At 41.3% G+C, this 19,639-nt stretch overlaps 1 protein-coding gene across 1 annotated transcript in view; it reads right to left on the minus strand.

Annotated features, from left to right (window-relative positions):
- Positions 1 to 3,216: 3,216 nt before the first annotated feature.
- znf710b (zinc finger protein 710b) overlaps positions 3,217 to 19,639 on the minus strand; it is a 32,416-nt gene continuing 15,993 nt past the window's right edge. The window contains exons 2-5 of the mRNA XM_059354663.1: positions 12,612 to 14,183; positions 8,059 to 8,250; positions 7,429 to 7,600; positions 3,217 to 4,465 (exon numbers count right to left, since the gene is read on the minus strand). Coding sequence (XP_059210646.1) covers positions 4,284 to 4,465; positions 7,429 to 7,600; positions 8,059 to 8,250; positions 12,612 to 14,141 — 2,076 coding nt within the window. The 5' untranslated portion in view covers positions 14,142 to 14,183 and the 3' untranslated portion in view covers positions 3,217 to 4,283. The remainder of the gene's footprint in view (positions 4,466 to 7,428; positions 7,601 to 8,058; positions 8,251 to 12,611; positions 14,184 to 19,639) is intronic.

The following is a 19,639-nucleotide window of genomic DNA, read 5'->3' on the forward strand; positions in this document are numbered from 1 at the left end:
AACCCCTTACAGGATGGAATATACATCAGGTTATGTGTGCCTCAGTTTTTACACTTATAGTTATGTATAAGACCAACACAAGAGAAATGTAAGATTATGGAATTGGAATTAGAATTAGAATTCTATTTCTATATAAGAGTTATAGATTTGTTAGACATTATTCCATGAACTATGACAGCGTCTGTAAAAACTATGAAAAGATTTATTCATCTTATATCATGATCATTTAAATGAAGGAATTTAAAAATGGTCCAGGGTCCGACTGGCAGACTACAATGGAGGCCTGGGTGCCTCAGACCCCATTTGCTGAAATCACTGCTAAAAACAACCAAAATTATGTTTCTGACATCATTCTACAAGAGTGGCCAATTAAAAGTTAAACATAAAAAGTTTGTAAGTTGACTACGTATCCTATATAACCCATATTTTAGGCAGTTTCAAGCACACAAAAACAAGCTTTTTTTTAAACCTTGAAAGCACCACATTCAGCCGTTTTTCAGGATTTCCAGAACATGTAGGAACCCTGTTAATTTTACACTGCTCTTATCTGAAATTGATTCTGTGCAAAATTGCTCCAGGTAATTATTATTGATGGCTGTTCCAGTCTGCTTGTAATGCAGAATAAATTGTTGCAGTAGGACGATTCAGGTTGTGTCCGGTAAATTGCCAATCACAAGTTACTTGAATTTACCTTCTAGCAATGTTTCTGTTCATCAAGATAACCTGGTTTTCATTCACCTACAAGTATCCAAAGTAGACCAAAGCTAATCCTGGTTTTAGGATGTATATGTGAACAGGATGTCATCAGGCCTGGTTGATATTCCAATTAAAAGCAACCAGAATATACAGACAGAACAACGATTAGTTTGAGATGATGTTATTCTTGCTTTTCATTCTCAATCAAAAGCATTTTGTACTCAAAAGTCTGAGGTTAACTTTATAAATGAGCCACTGACCAGAGAATATGCTTGTCTCTCTCTCCCAGTCACTAAAAAGTCAAAGAAAGATACCTCTATCAAAAAATTACCAGAAATTAGCATTTAGATTACCTTTTTTCCTCCTTTTTTTAATTTCCTCCTGGAGGAACATTCCTGTGGAACTGTTAACTGCAAAAGAACCTCCCACTTAATATGATCAGCAGCCATAAAAGAGTCATATCTCTGAGCAAATTGTTCAATCAGGTCCTGGGAAATGATTTTCCTATGGAAGTATAATCCGTCCACAGTGAAAAGCATCCGTGAAACCATGTAGAACCAATCCATGAGGGCACATTTTACAGTGGGAGGGACTTTTTAGGTTCTTTTTTTGCACCTTTTTTCAGCATGCCAACATGCTCAGAATGAAAACGCTAAGATGTTGATGTTTGGCAGAAAGTTCGGCTGTTCACCGTCTTAGTTTAGCATGTTAGCCTGCTAACACTTGCTAATTAGTAGGAGCAACAGCATCGTCTGAGGCTGATGGGGATGTCATTGTTTTCTAAGTTAGAGTGGAAATGTATATGTTGACTTAACCTCAGTGGGACAGTGGCACAACACAACAATCAGTACAATTGTGGTACAAGGGGTCAAAGCTCCCTTTGATTATATTAGAGACGTTTGAATCAACCAAGCTCTCAAATACACACAAGATGGAAATGAGTGATTACATTTAGCTTTATGTGATTAGATGATGATGTCATGAGTCATTTTAGCTGTCCAGTTAAAATCCCTCATTTTCTGTTTCTACACATTTGTGTGACAAAGTGCTGAAGTAGGTCAAAACAGTGCTAATAAAACTAAAGGAAGGTGTGTTTCCAGTGTGCGGGACCTTGTTATGTAAAGGTTAAAACATGCACTAAAGTACTGCATCCTGATGATGGCTCTCTAGAGAAGAAGCTCCCAACTTTTTCTATCAGTGAGTAAACTGATGATCCCTGAAAGAGTGACTTATTTTATATTTCCTATTCAATTTAATGCAAAACAATACTAGTACAGAACAACTGCACAACTAATCAAAATAGTAAATGCAGTAACTGCAGGGTTTTGTGTATAGTGTGGATTAATTTTGAGCTGAATATTTCCTGCTAATATTTTATCAGACACTCTGTTTCACAGAAATAAATAAAAAAATAAAAAGATATAGATAGAAATAGATATAGACCAACTGTATATATATTTCTTTAAAAAGCTGTCTTACACACCTTAAAATCAAGAAGCCTCATGACCCCCCTAATGCTTTGGTGACATCTAGTGGGACCCCCAGGTTGGGAACCACTGCTCTAGATGAAAATCAGAGATCATTCATCCTGAAGGAGAAGATGAATGTGTGAACCAAACTTCATGGCCATGCATCTAATAGTTGTTAGAGGAAGTCTGGGGATCACCAGAGTCATTAAGATGCACAATACGGGGCGTCCTGGTGGCTCACACTGGTAGAGCGCGGACCATTAAGGCTGAATCCTTCCTGCGGCGGCCCCGGGTTTGAATCCGGCCTGAGGTCCCTTTGCCGCATGTTCTCCCCTCTGTCTCCTCCTTTCTACCTATCACTTTCAATAAAGCAAAAATGCCCCAAAAAATAATCTTTACAAAAAAAAGATGCACAATACATTCAATATTTGTTGAGACATTTCAGTCTGGACCAAAGTGGTGAACTGACTGACAGACCGTCACTGCCTGCATGGCTAAAAATACCCGAGTGAGGATTACCCCCACAGATAGCGACAGATTAAAACACCAGTCTCCATCATTTAAACTAGAGAACCTTTATTAAATAATTCATGGTCAATTTCCATGAGGTCTCAGTTTGATATTCCTCATCTGAAAGAAAAACTAGTAGACCATTCCTCTGGTTTAGTGTGCATATCAAGGCTGACCTGCATGGCAGGACAGGGGGAGCAGACTGTCTTCCCCAAAACAGAAGTATGAATATCAGGACTGGTGTCGGTCCACTTTCAATTCACTTGTAGAAAATGTAACCTGGTCCTCCCAAGAATTGTTTTTTTAATCCACAGACTAGATTTGTTGTCCACTTTCAGTGTCCCCCCTCCACCCCATTTTGAGGGGAAAATCTTTCTCAATTAAGTGAATTGAAAGTGAAGCAAAACCAGCCCTGGAGTGCTGAAACTACAAACAACAAAAACCCCAAACTGCTGATTCTCCATACAAACTGCTCATTCTTCAAATTCGCATTTAAACTGACAACTGTGAAATATCCATATCAAGGAAACTGCAGTTTACAAAAAAACCTACTGAGAAAGCATATCTGTTTGTGTTTAATAATATTGCCGTTATGGGGGTTTGCAAGATTCTACAATCTTATTCCTCCTGCAGCTCTTCCCCTTGAGGCAAATAAGGTTCACTCTTACTGAAGAGACAGCTTTCACAGAAAAAAGGACAGCTCTCAATGAAAAAGTGCTTTGTATTGTTCACTCAGTATTTCAAAAACTTTTGAGCAGGATATTTACTACACGGGATAGATTATTAATGTAAAGCTAAACCATGTGAGACAAAAAACGGTGGGTGAACACGCTGCAGTCATTTGTACAGTGACAGGGCTTTACATGTCGCTAACATTGTTTTTCAGCCGACATGGGACATTAGCAACTTTGGTAGCACATGCCCTGGCGAGAGAAAAGAAGGCTACAATGTCCTGTGCAAAAAAAGCACACACGCATTGAAAGCACGGCCTGTTTTAAACTGAGGGCTGCGCAGGAATGGGTAACTACAATTAGGAACTGTTTAGTAAGAGCATTCAAACCTATGAATATGTTGTGACTATGTATCAAAAGTTGGATATACAGTGAGTAAATAGCTGACACGGTGGAAGCTTAGCTGCAAATGTATCTAGCTGGCACTTTCAGTCAAAAAATAAGGGCATACATTGGTTGTGAATGACAAAAATGGCAAAATGGTAAACAAATTTCTATCACATCAAATGTAACTGATGGCTCTGCAACTTTTTTCTCTTTTTTTTCTTCAAATAACGGATACATACACACAACATACAGATTTGACCGTCCGCCAGTGAGAGTCTTTGAGTCGGTAAGCGTAGTAATCCTAAAAACAGGAGCTCCAGACCAACAGTTTCAGTGTCTCTGCTGTCAGTGACAGAGCCGAAACGTCTCCTTTGAAGTGCGTTTCCTTCCTGGCCTCCCATCAGAGTCCGTCAGTTCTGGCTCTTCTGGAAGGAGACCAAAACGAAAAGAAAAATTCGTCCCCCAGTGTCTCCCAAAAGCCTTGACAACAACTCTGTAATTTCCTTATGTTTTCAAAAAACCCACAACATGTTTTGTGGTTCGTCACCACTCAGGGTGTAGTGTAGCTGCTTGTATCCTTCCCGAAATTGTAATACTCCTCCATGTCCTCCATGTTTGCTGTAGTGAGTTTAGTGAGGTTTTGGGAGCCACCATTGTCCATATTGTCTGGTGATGTAAAGCTGAAGTTCTGTCCTTCATACTCCCCCTGGCTGTCCATTTCTGGTAGAACTTCTGGGAAATACAGAAAAAAACAATCAGTATGTGTTAAGTATACGTTTATCTGTAAACAACACTACATGTTATTAACCCAAACTATCTGAATATAATGCTCCATTTTAGGGACTGGCCCCATTCCAAAAAAGCCATGTCTGCTCTGATTGCTCAGTGTTTCCAAGTCTTCTGCATCTACAATCAGTGTTTCTGCACCGTCATTGCAGCCGGGGAATGACTGTAACAGCACTGCAGTGTCACTTTCTGCCTATATATAGAATATTTGTGACATCACAACTGTACAGAAGTCCTCGTGGCTCATTTAAAGGCACAGTTTCTGAATACGGGCTGAGTTCTGATACTTTCACAGTATTTATATAACACCCAGACCTGGTTTGTAATAAAAAAGACATACAAATCTATTTATTATTTAATTAATATAAGTTTTTTTTTTTTTTTAATAAATCTGTTTATTAAAACACATCACATTTTGTTACATGACCCTTACAAATAGATGTGTGATTTTTCTCTCTCAAATAAACAAACTTACAAACAAACAAGTAGAAAACATACAAAATATTATCCCACCCACCCCAGTTGGTCTTCCCTTTTCAAACAGAATATCTCATCAACCATTTTTTGTACATTCATATTGATGCAAGAGCACAGCAGGATAAAAAAAAAGAAGACAGAAATTGTTGTTCACTTCTACACCGAAGGAGTTGTAGCTACATTATCGAAATATGAGATAAGAGGTTGCCATGTAATATAAAATTTCTCAGTTGTCCCTCGGAGTAAAAATTTGAATTTTTCAAATTTAAGGAATGACATTAAGAAAGTCTGCCAGGATTGTTCTGCTGGGAGTTTAGGCAACTTCCAGTGTAGAAGGATACGCCTGCGGACAATCAGAGAGGCAAAAGCTAAAACATTTAATGTCTGCTTACTGAATTCTGAATAATTTGAGGGAACTGAAAAATAGCAATGAGCGGACAGGGAGTGATAGCTACACCTAGAAGCTCTGACATGATCTTGAAAAAGCTCTTCCAGAATCCTGTTAGCTTTGAACACGACCAGAAAGTATGGACTGAGTCAGCTGGGACAAAGGCACATCTATTTCACTACTGCCAGGAAAAATCATTGCTAGTTTTGCTTTGCTGAAATGCATTCTATGCAGTACTTTCAATTGTATTAAGTTAAGACAGGCACAGGATGAGGAGCTATTCACTTGTAATTTGGCTTAATTAATATAAGTCATGCATGACTCATTTCATATGATCTACAGGAAAACCTGACACTTAAATGTGGCTGTTTTTTTAATTATTTTTTTTAAACCACTATAATTGGGTTTCAAATTATAAGTATTCCCTGTACAAATATATATATATATATATATATATATATATATATATATATATATATATATATATATATCATTTTATTTTATTTTATTTTATTTTTTAAATGATCGATTGGGTTTGGAAAAAAATCCAATCCATAGGTCATTTTTAGTTACAACACTCATAAACTCAGCTAACCTGCTTCATCAGAGCTGTGTGGGGAGATTTGATCAGATTTGATTTACAGTGACCTGGCCCCATAAGCAGACAATCACATGACTGTCATCAGATTATGATTCAAACACCGATAAACACTGCATGGAGGTATATGATTTTATGTTTTTCCTGTCCCATCCACCTCAAACTAATGAGATGAGTATAAAAGGAAAAACAACAGAAATCTCTCATTTAGCAGAAAGTTGTGCTTTCATGTAGGATCGCACAAACTATGAAGCTGACTGAGAAAATAGTTTTTCAAAGACTTTAAGCCATTAAGCATTAATCATAAACAATGTTAGTTACTTATCAGTGGGCATGTGTGTGTGTGTGTGTGTGTGTGAGCTTTGACCAGGGCTGAAATAACCCAGTACCAAGTCTCTCCAGTTAAACAATACCCGCATTCAGACCTATTGTACAGACCTTGAAAAAACCCGATTTGTATAGTTTACTGGCAGCCAATCACCGCCAGTGTTCTTTGATTTAATGCAGCATGTGATTCGCCCACTCTCACAGCAGCTACAACACATACGGTCTGTGGTGTGGTGAAGTGGAGTGTGTTGTATTTAACAGAGATGGCAGTTCAGGGGGCATCCTGGTGGCTCACACTGGTAGAGTCCTTGCTGCGGCAGACCTGGGTTCAAATCTGGCCTGAGGTCCCTTTGCCGCATGTCTTCCCCTCTGTCTCCCCCTTTCTATCTGTCACTATCGAATAAAGCAGTAAAATGCCAAAAAATTATCTTAAAAAAAAAAAAAAAAAAAGAGAGATGGCAGTTCAGGGTGCTGAGATGACACAAGATGCCTGAAAATACTGAATGCAGTACTAAAAAAAGGTATAAAAAGGTGTCAGTACCACTGGATGGCTACTGGAACTGGTGCTGTCATTTTGTAAACCATTGCCAGCTGAAACTTTGATGTTGGCTTCAAAGCTGTCGGACCAGGCCAGTAGCATGTTTATGATCAGAGAGTCACTGCTGTGAAATGTAGAGCCAGGAAGAGCACATACACTGGATAAATAACAACAACAACTAGGGACGCCAAGAACTAAGGATTTAAGAAGTCCTGCCTATAGTCCCATAGTCGACTGATTGTCACATGCTTTTTTCCTTATTCCGTTGTTGTTTTCTTGCTCATTGAAACCCCATGTGTAGCTTAGGTCATTGAAAAGATCAGCTGAGAATGAACTGTTCATACATTTAAAAAAAATAAATTGCTTGCTTTGTTCTTGTCGGTGCACAGATTAATAAATGTATTCTTTGAATTTGTAAAAACGGACATTCAGCACCCCCATACAGCCTGAATGGAATGATCAGTTTGTTTAAAAATCCCATGTTCCCCGACAACAACAGTCCAATCAGGCTGCTGAGCGCAATCGCAGAATATCCGACAATTCGGGTTCTCCCTGTTGACAACATGTGCAGCGGGCCTCACCTTGTCCTTCTGGCGAGACGTCCATGCCGTGCTTGACCTTCATATGCCTGCTGAGGTTTCCCTTCAGGTTGAACTTACTGGTGCAGTAAGGACACTTGAAGGGCTTACTGCCAGCATGGAGATGCATGTGGCCCAGCAGGTTGTACATTCTGTTGAAAGACTTGCCACATACCTGAAAAAAAAGAAAATAAATTAAATTGATTTATAGACCTAATTTAAACAGACAATTATTATTTTTTTATAAATATGAATACATAGATTTTTATTGATTGTGCCCTTACATTCTCAACAATAAGGAAAAAATTAAAACAACAATACAATAAAGGGATGAAAAAAAAAATGAAAACGATAGAGATGATGTAAACACCGTGCCTGACTCAAAGCTTATAGTTGGATGTCCTCTCATGGTAGAATGTGAATTTCATTGTAGCAAAACTACTGATATCGAAGCGCCCTATCCTCGTGAAATTCTCCTGCTCGCATAATCCTGTTACATTAAATTAAACTGAACTCAAAATGCGCCATCACATCTCATTTCACACCAAAATTAATTAGAAAATCTTACGCTTGCGACTATCACTCAGAATATTATCTTTAATAAAAAAAATGTAATCAAGTTCGAATAGTCACCTTGCATTTGAACGGCTTCACGGGCAGGTGGACGATCATGTGGGTCTTGAGGGTTTGTTTCTGGATGAAGCTCTTGAAGCAGACGTGACACTGGAAGGGCCGGACGCTGTTGTGGATGAGCATGTGCCTCTTCAGGTTGGCAGACAGGGTGAACTCCCGGGAGCACACGTCACACTTGTGGCCTTTCATCCCCTGCAGAGTGCACACAGAAGGAAAAGGGTTCATCATTCATTAAATATAGCAATGTACTGCAATATTTTCATTATCTCATTGTCCTCAGAATATAAGGCAGAAGTGGAATTAATTGCTTAATTCCAAGGTTTTCAAACTGTGTGACAGTTGGAAAGATGATACTGAAGGAGATCCTGCGAGGTGAGAGGGAGAGGTGCACACCGGTGTTCTGAGAACAACGGGATGCTAATCACCGTACTTTCGCTGCTGATTTGGCCCGCTTGTCAACATAGTCAGCAGTTGGAACTGCAGCAGTGACAGTAGCATGCAGCTCATTGAGGCAATTAAGGTACTTTAAAAACTCTTAGCACCAGATTGCTGCAGTTACTGTCAAAAATCACACCCTCCTTTCAGTCAAATCTGAACACAGTTATGATATACACACTTATGCTTTCTAAAAATATCTCCAATAATGTCTCCAGTGTTCATTACTCTGCTTGGATCTCAAAAAGTAGCTCTTTATAACTCCAGAACTTTCACAGAAATCCAGTAATTGTTTTCTGTTTCATCCATGAGTATACTGTCAACAGGAACAGCTGATAGCAGCTGAAAATTTTAATGGTGCATATTTGATAAAATCTAGAAAAAAACACATTATAGCCCACTGCAAAACTCAGAGCACTGCAGGAACAACCCTAAAACCTGCAAATGACTTAGCATGATATTTTAGCACTCCCAGTTCCCTCATTTGAAACTCAGTCCTTTTTTTTCCATAGGTGTTAAGTTACTACATATAATCCATCTGTAAATATCCCACTCATGAATTTTGAAGCTTTAACATGACTTTTTAAAAAAGTGGCTAAATGAGACTACAGAGGTTGTTGTGGACCTCACTGTCATGGTCAGCTTTGTGGTGGTGACGCTGATGTCATGTGACCGTGGTTTAGTTCAGTTATATATATATATATATATATATATATATATATATATATACACATATAAATGTGATGTTTACTTGTAAAGATGATCTTACTGAACAAAACATGCAGGTATCATAAATTTATTTTCTGCAGTGATCCCAAATCAGAGATTACGGTGGCTTTTTGTCAAAGGAACCAGTTTGATGGGAACTTTCAGGTGGGCTACAAAAGTAAGCCATCCATGGAACCCTGTATTCAGGGCAACGAGTTTACATCTCCCCAAAGCATTATGGGAACTGTAGTTGTAAAACACAGAGATGATAATGGCCAATAGAAGTAGTAACACAAAGAATAATAATAGGTGTGAAATCCATTATGAACTTTTTTATGATATACCACCAACAAAGTTTTTTCATGGCTCAGATTGTCCCTAAAATATAGTTTTTACATCCCTGGAACACTGACACTCATCTGTCTAAATCTGGTTTATCTAATGCCGTATTCCCACTGAATGATACGGCACGACTCTACTCAACACGACTTGCCAATTTTTGTTTTCCATTAGTAAAACTTACTACCTGGTACTTAGTTTAGTACAACCGCACTCAAGGTTCCAAGCAAGCTAAGCGGATACTAGAAGTTAAAACCCAACAGACCACTGATTGAAAAGAGTGAATCATCAGTAGCTGATGAGCCACGGTGCTGTCAAATCTACAGCCTGGAGCCTACAGCCTGGGGAGTATGATCTGCATTAAAACATGAACTAGAGAGAAGGACCTGCCACCAAAAGTATTACTATTTAGTAATTGTCAGTTTAAACTTTCTGTGAAACATGCAGGCCAAAGAGCAGGATGGCCCTGATGGTGAGCGACTGTATGTCTGGGTTGTCAGTGGCAGTTTTGTTGCTCATTTTAACCCAATGATATTTACATCGTGCCTGTATCAAAATCCATGGCAGCCATTTTGGGTGTACTGAAAGGGATTACTACAGTACTGCAAAAAAAAAAAAAGAAAGAAATAAGAAAAAGCCCCTTCAAGACGTCCTTTTTCTGCTCCCATAATATTTCCAACCACATGCGACAGGAAATGCATAAACACTGAGAAGCAGGTCACAAGAGCAGACGATTCACAACATCCAATCTGAAGCCTTGAGGCTTGTCTAAATGAATGTGCTGCACTCCACTCTGCAGCCAGTGTCAGCACACTAAACAGCGGGCCTGAATTACTGGAGTCTGGTTTATTGAGAAGAACAAATGTGTATTACAGGTCACCAGCGGGTCGAGAGACTGTGTCCATATCAGCAGACATATCTGGCAGACTGTCAGTCCCCCCCACTGTCTGCACAACAAATGTGTAGTGTTGCTGTTGTCCACCAGGGGGAGCAGTGAACAGCCAGCAGGCTTAAATACAAAAAAGAACATTCTCTCTTCATGAGGAGTGCGGCAGCTTAAGCTTTTTGTTCCCCTGAAAGTAATCAAATTTATACAAATCCTTAGGAATTCTGCATTTTCATTTGCCACTGTGTGTGATTTCTATGAGAAAATATCTATCCATTGCTCCATCTGTTAGAGGTAAGTCTGGCAGTTTCCAAAAAAATGACTCATTCAAAAGGTGAAATGAGGAGCGCAAAATGTCAAGATGCCATATGTCTTAAATTTCAGAACAACAACTAATAATCAAGACCTCCAACTGTAGAAGAATGGAGGGAAAGGTAGGCCAGTGGTGATGTTAAATTAATTGTGATCTTTCAGTGTCCCCATCTCGCCTCCTCACCTGTGTGAGTGAGTAACTGTGTGCATGTGTGTAGAACACGCAGGGGGCACTGAGCAATTACAGACATTTCATTCAGATGAACACTATAATAAGGAGGACATGAAGACACTCAGTATTATACACATACACTGAACACACATATCTCTTCTACAGGGCTGTGAATCACCACAGGCTCCATGATGCTATATTATCACTATACAATATTATTCAAACATTTTGCAATACGCTTACGTTACAGTAATATATATTGCAATTTGCAATTCAACTGCTTATGTCCCCAAAGAAAAACTTTGTTTACATGTCTTTTATCTAATACCTTAAGTGTTCACTTCAAGAGTCTAATGCAGACAGAATGACTGACACTGACATGAAAACTTGTTGTGAATGTTTCATGATGCACCTGAGTGACAAACTCAACTGTTTTTGTTATAGTCTGCATAGCAATGTTCATTTCGCCAGCTACTTTATCTTTGGTCCTAATCTTTACAAACAATTGTAGTTTATTATATTATTTATTAGTTTTAGTCACATTTTAGTCATTTTTATCTTTCATAGTTTTAGTGTACGACAACTCCAAACACTAACTGATTAAAAAGTAACTGCATTTTAATCAACTAAAAGTCATAACTCTTTAATCAACTTTTAGACTTTTTCACAAATATGAGTAGACTACTGTACTAGAAGCAGTGGCCATAACCGCAAAACCACAGACATGTGACCCTACTGATGCTTCATCACTGTCATTACTGTAATTGTTATATAGGGCTAATCTCCATATTACAGGTACTACAGTTAGCAGTGGGTTCGTAATCAGAGCTTTCACACACTGGGGTGATGGGTGGTTGGTTTTTCGGGGTAAATTTTGGGCTAGATTTCTATCTTTTTATTTCACTTATTTAATGGCCATGAGAGCTCTGGTGGACGAGGTGCACATGAACGCAGCACACAGTGGAATCCGTAGTGCCAGTGTCGATGTGGGCATTTGCAGTTAAACACATAACCAAATGTCAATATATCGCTTTTTCATCGTGATGAGAAAAAAATCTGTATCATCACTGCCCTATACTGTACAATGCCGTATCAATTTTCCCTCACCCCTACTATTCTACTTTTCATGTCCTCATTTATTTAATTAAAACATATTTTAACTGAAAGGGATTTTTATTGCCTGCAAAAAAAGAATCTGTCCTTTCTTGTTAACATAAACAAACATCTTTCAAAGCTAGAGACACCCCAGGACACACATCCTGGAGCTTCCTTTTGAATAGAAAATGAGTGATAAAGTGTCCTCAGGGTGACTGCATGCAAAAACGGGCACATATCTCTAAACTCTGTCCTTGGCGTAAGCTGTTTCCACTCACTTCTGTCTTGACCTCGGAAATTCTTAGGAAGTTTCAGTCACAACAAAAAATCAGACAAAGACACAAAAGGACGGCATAAAGAGTATGGATGCCTGCCAGTAGAAGTGCTCTTACCTGTCTACTTCACCCAGATCTCAGCGGGTAAAGGACAGAATATAAACTGACGAGAGGCTTTTGGAAAAGGGAGGTGTGGTATTCTCTCTCTGGTGATCCGATAGCAGCTATGTTTGCTTTCGCTCTACCCTCATTTTGTTTTACATGACAAAAGAAAACGGTCTAATTATCTATGCAAGTAATATTTATAGTGTGAGACGGCGGGTGTCAGTACCTTATGAGTGAGCGAGTGCTGACGTAGGTGGTGGAGCTGCACGAACTCCAGGCCACACTGGGAGCAGGTGTAAGGCCTCGGGCTCTGGTGCTTCAGGAGGTGGTTCTGGAGCTGGCTACGGTAGGCGAATGACTTGTTGCACTCGGTGCACTGGAAGGTGTGGGGGCCCTGGTGGCTGGTCTGGTGGCGTTTGAGGTGGGCGTAGGTGGGAAACTCCATGCCGCACTGCGAGCAGACGTGACATCGTCCGCGCTCGTGCTTCACCTCGTGCGCTCGCAGCTCGCTGGGGTAGGCGAAGCCGCGGCGGCAAAAGCGGCAGCTGTACGGCTTGACGTCGGTGTGTTGGAGCATGTGTCGCTTCAGGTGGCTCGTCTGGGTGAAGCCCTTCTTGCAGACGGTGCACTTGTGGGGCCGCGTACCTTGGTGGGTCAGCAGGTGGGTTTGAAGGTGACTGGGCTGCTTGAAGAGCTTCCCGCAGTGTGGACAGGCGTGCGGTTTGATGCCGTTGTGGCCCAGGATGTGTGTGACCAGGTTGTACTTGGAGGTGTATGATTTATCACACATGCGGCACTTCCAGCGCTTCAGACCATCGCCTACGTCCACGCAGTAAGACTCATCAATCTGGATGTTGATGTCTAGCCGGTCCACTCTGCGGCCGCCGTGCCGGCGAGGAGGCTGGGGGTGCGGAGGCTGCTGGTGCTGCGCTCCTGTGTTCCCATCCGTCCACATCATGTTCTGGCTGTTGTCTTCATACTCACTCGCCATGCCCATTTCCCCTGAATCATAGCTGCCCACTTCACTGGTCTGGAAGTAGCTGCTGATGGCTTCCTCCTGCTGCGTGGGCTTCATCATGTTGTTCCCCTGATGTTCTACATCTTCTTCGTCCTCTCTGCCACCACGGACGTGGCCCCCCATGGGGCGCTGGCCCTGCAGTCCTCTGTGGCCCTGCTCCCCTCCTCTGTGGCCCACCTGGGGGGGAGGAGGGTGAACGTGAGTGTTGGCCTGCGACTGGTTGGCTGCTTCCCGCTCACACTCTGTACAGTTCTTGTTGTTGCCTCTGAGGCTGGCTGGATCCACTTGTACTAAACCACCTCTGGGAGCCAAATTGTTAAGCATGTGGACACAGGAGGACATCCCAGAGTTCACCACCTCCCCTTTCACGTGGGACGAGGACACGTCACCGCCTTGAAGGCCGTGACGATCGGGGCCGACCATTTTCCCCTCCGGATGTTGGGGCGGCCCCTGCTGCCACCTCCTCTGACTGCAGCTGGGTTGCATCTGTCCGTCTTCTCCCAAGTTGTCTCCTAGGTAATCTCCGTTAGCTCCGATAAGCTGGTCTGCGTACTCGTAGTCAACTCCGTCTACTGGTGGTGCGGGGGACTCTTTGGGTTCGCCGGTGTAGAAGCCGTTGGGTGCAATGGTCGCGCCAAACACTTCATTCTGGGAGATGAGACCTAGCACGGCGGCCTGGGCCAGGGACAGCACCACTACTGGATCTGTCTGTGTGCCTATGTCCACCAGCCTGGCCATTACCTTGGGCTCACATCTACCCAGGCGCCGGCTCGCCTCCTCCTGGAACAGAGAGAGACACACATGCAGACAAGACATCAGCAGTGCAACAATGATCAAATACACAGTATATATGACGACAGAGATAGTCAGCAAATTGAGTTTGTTAGGACTCATTCTTCTGCAAAAATTTTTGGAGGAAAATACAGAAAACTGAGGTTTCTTTTCCACGTTCTTGTCTTAAGTTTAGGGACAAGGTCTTTTCAGTTTGTCAAATCTTACTTACGAACAAAACACCACAACATTTCTTGCTCTTGGCGACAAGCAAATGGGCAACAATCTGAGGTAGAAAAGTAATGAGAATCTACAGCATACTGTCCTCCAATGAGAATGTGTCCTTCATCAAAACTGATCCAATAAGGACAAAAAGGTGTCGAGGCTCATCATCCAATCAGATTGTCTCTTAGAGCCGGTTGTCGAGAGAGAGAGACGGAGAAAGAGACAGACAGAAACAGACATTTTCATTCTAAGGAGGATTCTTGTTACATCAGTAAGAAGGATGGACAAAAAACAGAGAACACTTCCTCCTAAAGAGAACAGGCTCTCCACAAATCAATGTTTCTGGGACAAGAAGTGAACCTGCATCAAGACTGTCCAAAGGCAAATCTTTAGATCTAGAGACTGAGACACAGGAACTATGAAAGACATCATCCTAATCCAGACTGCTAACCATGTATGGTGTGTGTGTGTGTGTGTGTGTGTGTGTGTGTGTGTGTGTTGTGGGGGATTAGATGGCCTACTGATCTACACACAAACACACACATTCAAGTGCAAGAGGGGGGAAAAGAGGAAGAAAAAAACTGAGCAAGATTAGGAAATAAAAAAAGAATGGAAAAGCAGGAGAGGAGACAGAAACAGAGAGCAGAGAGAGAACAGGGGGGGAAGCAGAGACAGAATGAGAGAGAGAGAGAGAGAGAGAGAGAGAGAGAGAGAGAGAGAGAGAGAGAGAGAGTGAGAGAGACGGAGTGTGAGAGAGAGAGAGAGAGAGAGAGAGAGTGAGAGAGAGAGAGAGAGAGAGAGATTAGAGCAGGCAAGAGTCTAGTGGAGGGGAGGGGGAGAGGAAAAAGAAAAAATGAAAGGTAGAGGGAGAGTGAAGGAGAGATAAGGAGAAGAGGGGGTGGGGGGAGGAAGGGAGGAGGAAGGCTGAGAGCGAGAGAGACTGGAGAGGGAGGGGGGCTGAGTGAAAGAGTGAGAGGGTGAGTGTAAGGCAGCAGTCAAAAGAGAGCAAGAGGAAGAAAGAGAAAGAAAGATATGTAGAGACAGAGGGAGGGAGGGAGAGGCAGTGAGCAACCAGGAGACAGAAGGAGAAAGAAAATGACAAAATGAAAGCCAGACAGAATGAAAGACAAAAAAATAGAGAAGTGAAACAGAGCAAGCGAGAGAAAAAGAAAAGCAAAGAAGAGTTAAAAAAAAAACAAAAGCTCAAACGAGGGTGAACAGAGTTTAAGCCAGACACAATTCTTAATTAGGGAGAAATAAAAAACAAAGAAAGTGTGTGTGAAGACAGATCCCTACATGTCTGTCAGCTGTGAGTGTGATCAGTAAACTACCACTTAACATGCTACGAGTGAGAGCCAATAAACTCACCACGCTCCTCCTGCTGTGAGGTTTCAGGTGCTTTAAGGATCTCATTCTTCAGTGCGAGTGTTGAGTGAGAACAGGCAATGTTCCCCTCCTATTTATATGTGAGGGATGAGGGGAGGCGGGGCTAACATTGCCCGCCTCCACCCCTCTTCTTCTTCTTCTTCAACACAGTTTTCGGTAGTGACTCTGGTCACACCAGCACAAACACAACGCCAGACGCAAACAAACAAATATTCGTCCAGCGAATCAGCATGTGGCCAGCGGGTTTGAAAACAAACAAACAAACAAAATAAAATGTGCAGCTCATATATCACCGGCCTCTTGATAGTCTGATGATAAATAGGGCTAAGTCACTTTAAAGTCACACACACACCAACAACAAAAATAAAATCAACATCATATCAGTGTGAAATTATGGATCCAGCAGGCTCGCTCCCGCATCACTCTCGCTCCTTTCTTCCATCTCCGTCTGTCATTCTTTGTCTTTGTTTCTGCCTATCCCTGTCTGCCTCTCTTCCTTTATCTGTTTATTCCTGTAGCTCCAGTCCTTTTCTGTGTATCCTCTATCAATCTCTCTCTCTCTCTCTCTCGCTCTCCCTCTCTTTCTCTCTCTCTGCGCCTTTGTATGTTTCACTCTCTCATTTATCAAGTAAGGTTTATGAGTACAGAAAAAAGTGTTGGGATATTGTTTCGTGCACTGACTTGGATGCAAGTGTGGAAAGGGAAAGAAGAAGAAGGAGAGAGAGAGAAAGAGAGAGAGAGAGAGAGAGAGAGAGAGAGAGAGAGAGAGAGATGGAAGGTGACTGACAAGGAGATGAGCGAATGGATGAGAGAGAGAAGATGGAGAAAAAGAGGAGGAGGGAGTGGAGGGGAGAGAGAGAGAGAGAGAGAGAGAGAGAGAGAGAGAGAGAGAGAGAGAGAGAAAGAGAAAGAGACAGAGGGGGATGGGAAGAGTGGAGCAGAATGCGGTAAAAGAATAAGAATAAATGGAAGATGGATGGAGGGAGAGAAATGAGAGTAAAGGGAGAGAATAAAGGTATTGTGCTAGTCCTAATGATGCAGCTCTGTCCTTCACTCAATCACACACAAATTGGGCCGCTGATTGACACCTCAGGAAACACGTTCAAGTTCGAGAGGGAAGAACTTTTATCTGTTTTCATGTAATCTCGTGACCAGCAGAATTGGGAAGCGTGAGGTGACAGCGGAGACAGGGTGCCAACGGTGGCCTGAGAGTCCACAAAGGTCATGCACATCCTGCCAATGAAGAAACTGCGACAGCACAAAAGCTGCAAACTACTGAGGCAAATGAGAAAACAGGAATCGAAAGACTGATTGAATAAGTATGTTACATACAAAGAAACCTGCATTCAGAATGTCTTGTATGCATTCAAACAAATCGGAGTCTTGTTTCTTTTGCTGGTATTTCCTGAGACGATGTGAGTCAACGGAAGCTGCACAGAGTGAATGGATAGTTGATTGGAATTGTAGAGGCTGCTGTGTGCATTATAAATGGTGGATGAGCCCATGCAGGGCATGTTGAAGGTGTGTATGTTGTATAGCCACAACATTCATTTGCATAAAGAGCCACCCGCCCATGTCACAGAACACGGCTACAGTAATAACAGTCGGAGCTCTGTGGTTCTAACTGTAGTGTGAAGAACAGCTGTGTGCTTAATATAAGCTAGACAGCTACAGTTTGTTAGCATTGCTCCTTTTCAAGCTGGAGTAATTATACTCCATGGGAGATAAAGTGAAACGCACCTTTCACGCAGAGATTTTGCAAAACTGCGTTAAAGAAGATCTGCCATTACACCAGCTTTGGTTTTTAGCTGACCGCCAGATGTCAATCCCACACACGGGTGTGTATGTGACTGACTGAGTGAGTAAGTGAGTGAACTACTTATACATTCTGGGTATGCGCCCGTTTTCAAACACATGGACGAAAAGTATGCGTATACGTTCTATAATGCAATCCACACTGACTCCATCTTCTGTCGCGTTAAGTGAAGCATAGTCTGCATTGACAGCTTTTAAATCACACAAATATCCTGCTGCTTGAAATAAAGAAAAAGAAAAGAAAAATGTATGTATAGATTCAAATTGGGGTGAAATAATCACCATTCAAGGTTCACCAAAGTTGAACTCTACGACAAGAATTTTCCCGTTCACTCACATAAAACGGAGGCATAAACTTGAAAATGTTCATTTTGCGCACATGACAGAATCTTCAGAATTGTAACTATTTGTTGATTAATTGGTTGGTCGACTCTTGGACGCTGGGATCTAGGAAAAATTATATTTCCGTTTTCTGGCATTTGATAAACTAAATGTCTAATTGATAACTTAAGAAGAAAACAAGACATGAGTCCCTTTACTGTCACTGAAGGCAATAAAACAATACAATGCTTTGGTAACTTTCAGTTTCCAGCAGCAGAGAACAAGATAAAAAGATACAAACAAGATAAGAAACAGCAATATAAAAACAGAACAATAAACAATAATCGGAAAGAGATCATCAGTATATGTTTTGATAAGATAAACCAGTATCTGTTTCTTCTGGCTTTATAAAACAATGCCTGGATACCATAAATACAAGGTTTATTCAACAATTTGGGGTAAAATTCTTCTCAGATGTCTTAGTTTTTTTCCATTTTGCTTTTTAATGTGTGGCTGTTTTGCAACAGTGATGTTGGATATGGTTTCAAGCCTGTCTAATAAATTCAGTTTTTTGACCCTAGATCTGTGCATACTCTAATAATAATAATATCTCATTAAAACTGTCATATCAACTGCTTCTATTTATTTTCCTATTTTCTCAGTGTGGATGACCAGCTGATAGTGCTATTTGACAAAGCTGCATCAGAACGTTAATAAACTATAGAAACAGACATTTTGAACTAGGAACCTCTCTGTTTCATGTGGAAGTGCACATTCAGAAAAATACAGCTTTAGACTTGACGAGTGGGGGTGTCTGTGCTCTACTTCCAGTCTCACTGATTTCCATGTTTTCATCTACAAAATAAAACTTTCCACAAAATGTGAATGTTCTCTGTGGTTATGCTACAACCCACCTCCTGTCAATCACAACCCAGTCAAGTACAAAACAGCACAAGATGCTTCCACTTATAGCGACTGCACAAGTCTGTAGAATAAAGTTCAGCTTGATTTAACAATATTTTGCACATCCCACAATGTGATAAAGCAAACAGAAAGAAGTCCTGGAAATGAAAGTCCACTCATACTTCTCTTTCATCATTTAAACTATTGTTTACGGTTGCAAAGAGAGATATGTTTTTCCATTAACAGAAATTAAACCCAGTATTCTTCAATGCAGTTACACTACAAGCCAAGGGGTGCGACTTACATTTCTCAACCAGAAGAACTCCCGCTCTCCTGGGTTCGGTTCACAAACTCAGCATCTTAAAAATGTGATCTGATCAAGGAAAAACAGCTTTGAAGATTACCAGGATTTCCCCCAATAGACAATTTGGGATCCAATTTCACAACTACATCCGTACAGGTATGTGCATGACTCGATGCATAGCACAGCAGCCAAATGGATAGATTTGCGCATGCTAAAAACCTTGGGGCAAAGTTACAAAGTCTGCATCTGATGCAAGACACCCACTAGCCACTGCAAACCTCTTTACTTTCCCAGCTGTATGGTCAAGAGCATAATGTACATTTTCTGTCTTTATCAGCAGTTACAGTTTATCACTGATAAAATCAAAGGGAAGAGGGAAGAGAAATCTGACCAAACGAGGCTGCTCCAGATACATTCTGAAGCCAGATGTAACTCACTGCCTGGCTCAACTGTAACTAGACTTATTCAGGATTTATCCGGATAAAAAGACAGTAAGGTGGGAAAGAGCCTG

Source organism: Centropristis striata, chromosome 2 (assembly GCF_030273125.1).
Source record: "Centropristis striata isolate RG_2023a ecotype Rhode Island chromosome 2, C.striata_1.0, whole genome shotgun sequence".
In the NCBI taxonomy this organism is placed as follows: Eukaryota; Metazoa; Chordata; class Actinopteri; order Perciformes; family Serranidae; genus Centropristis; species Centropristis striata.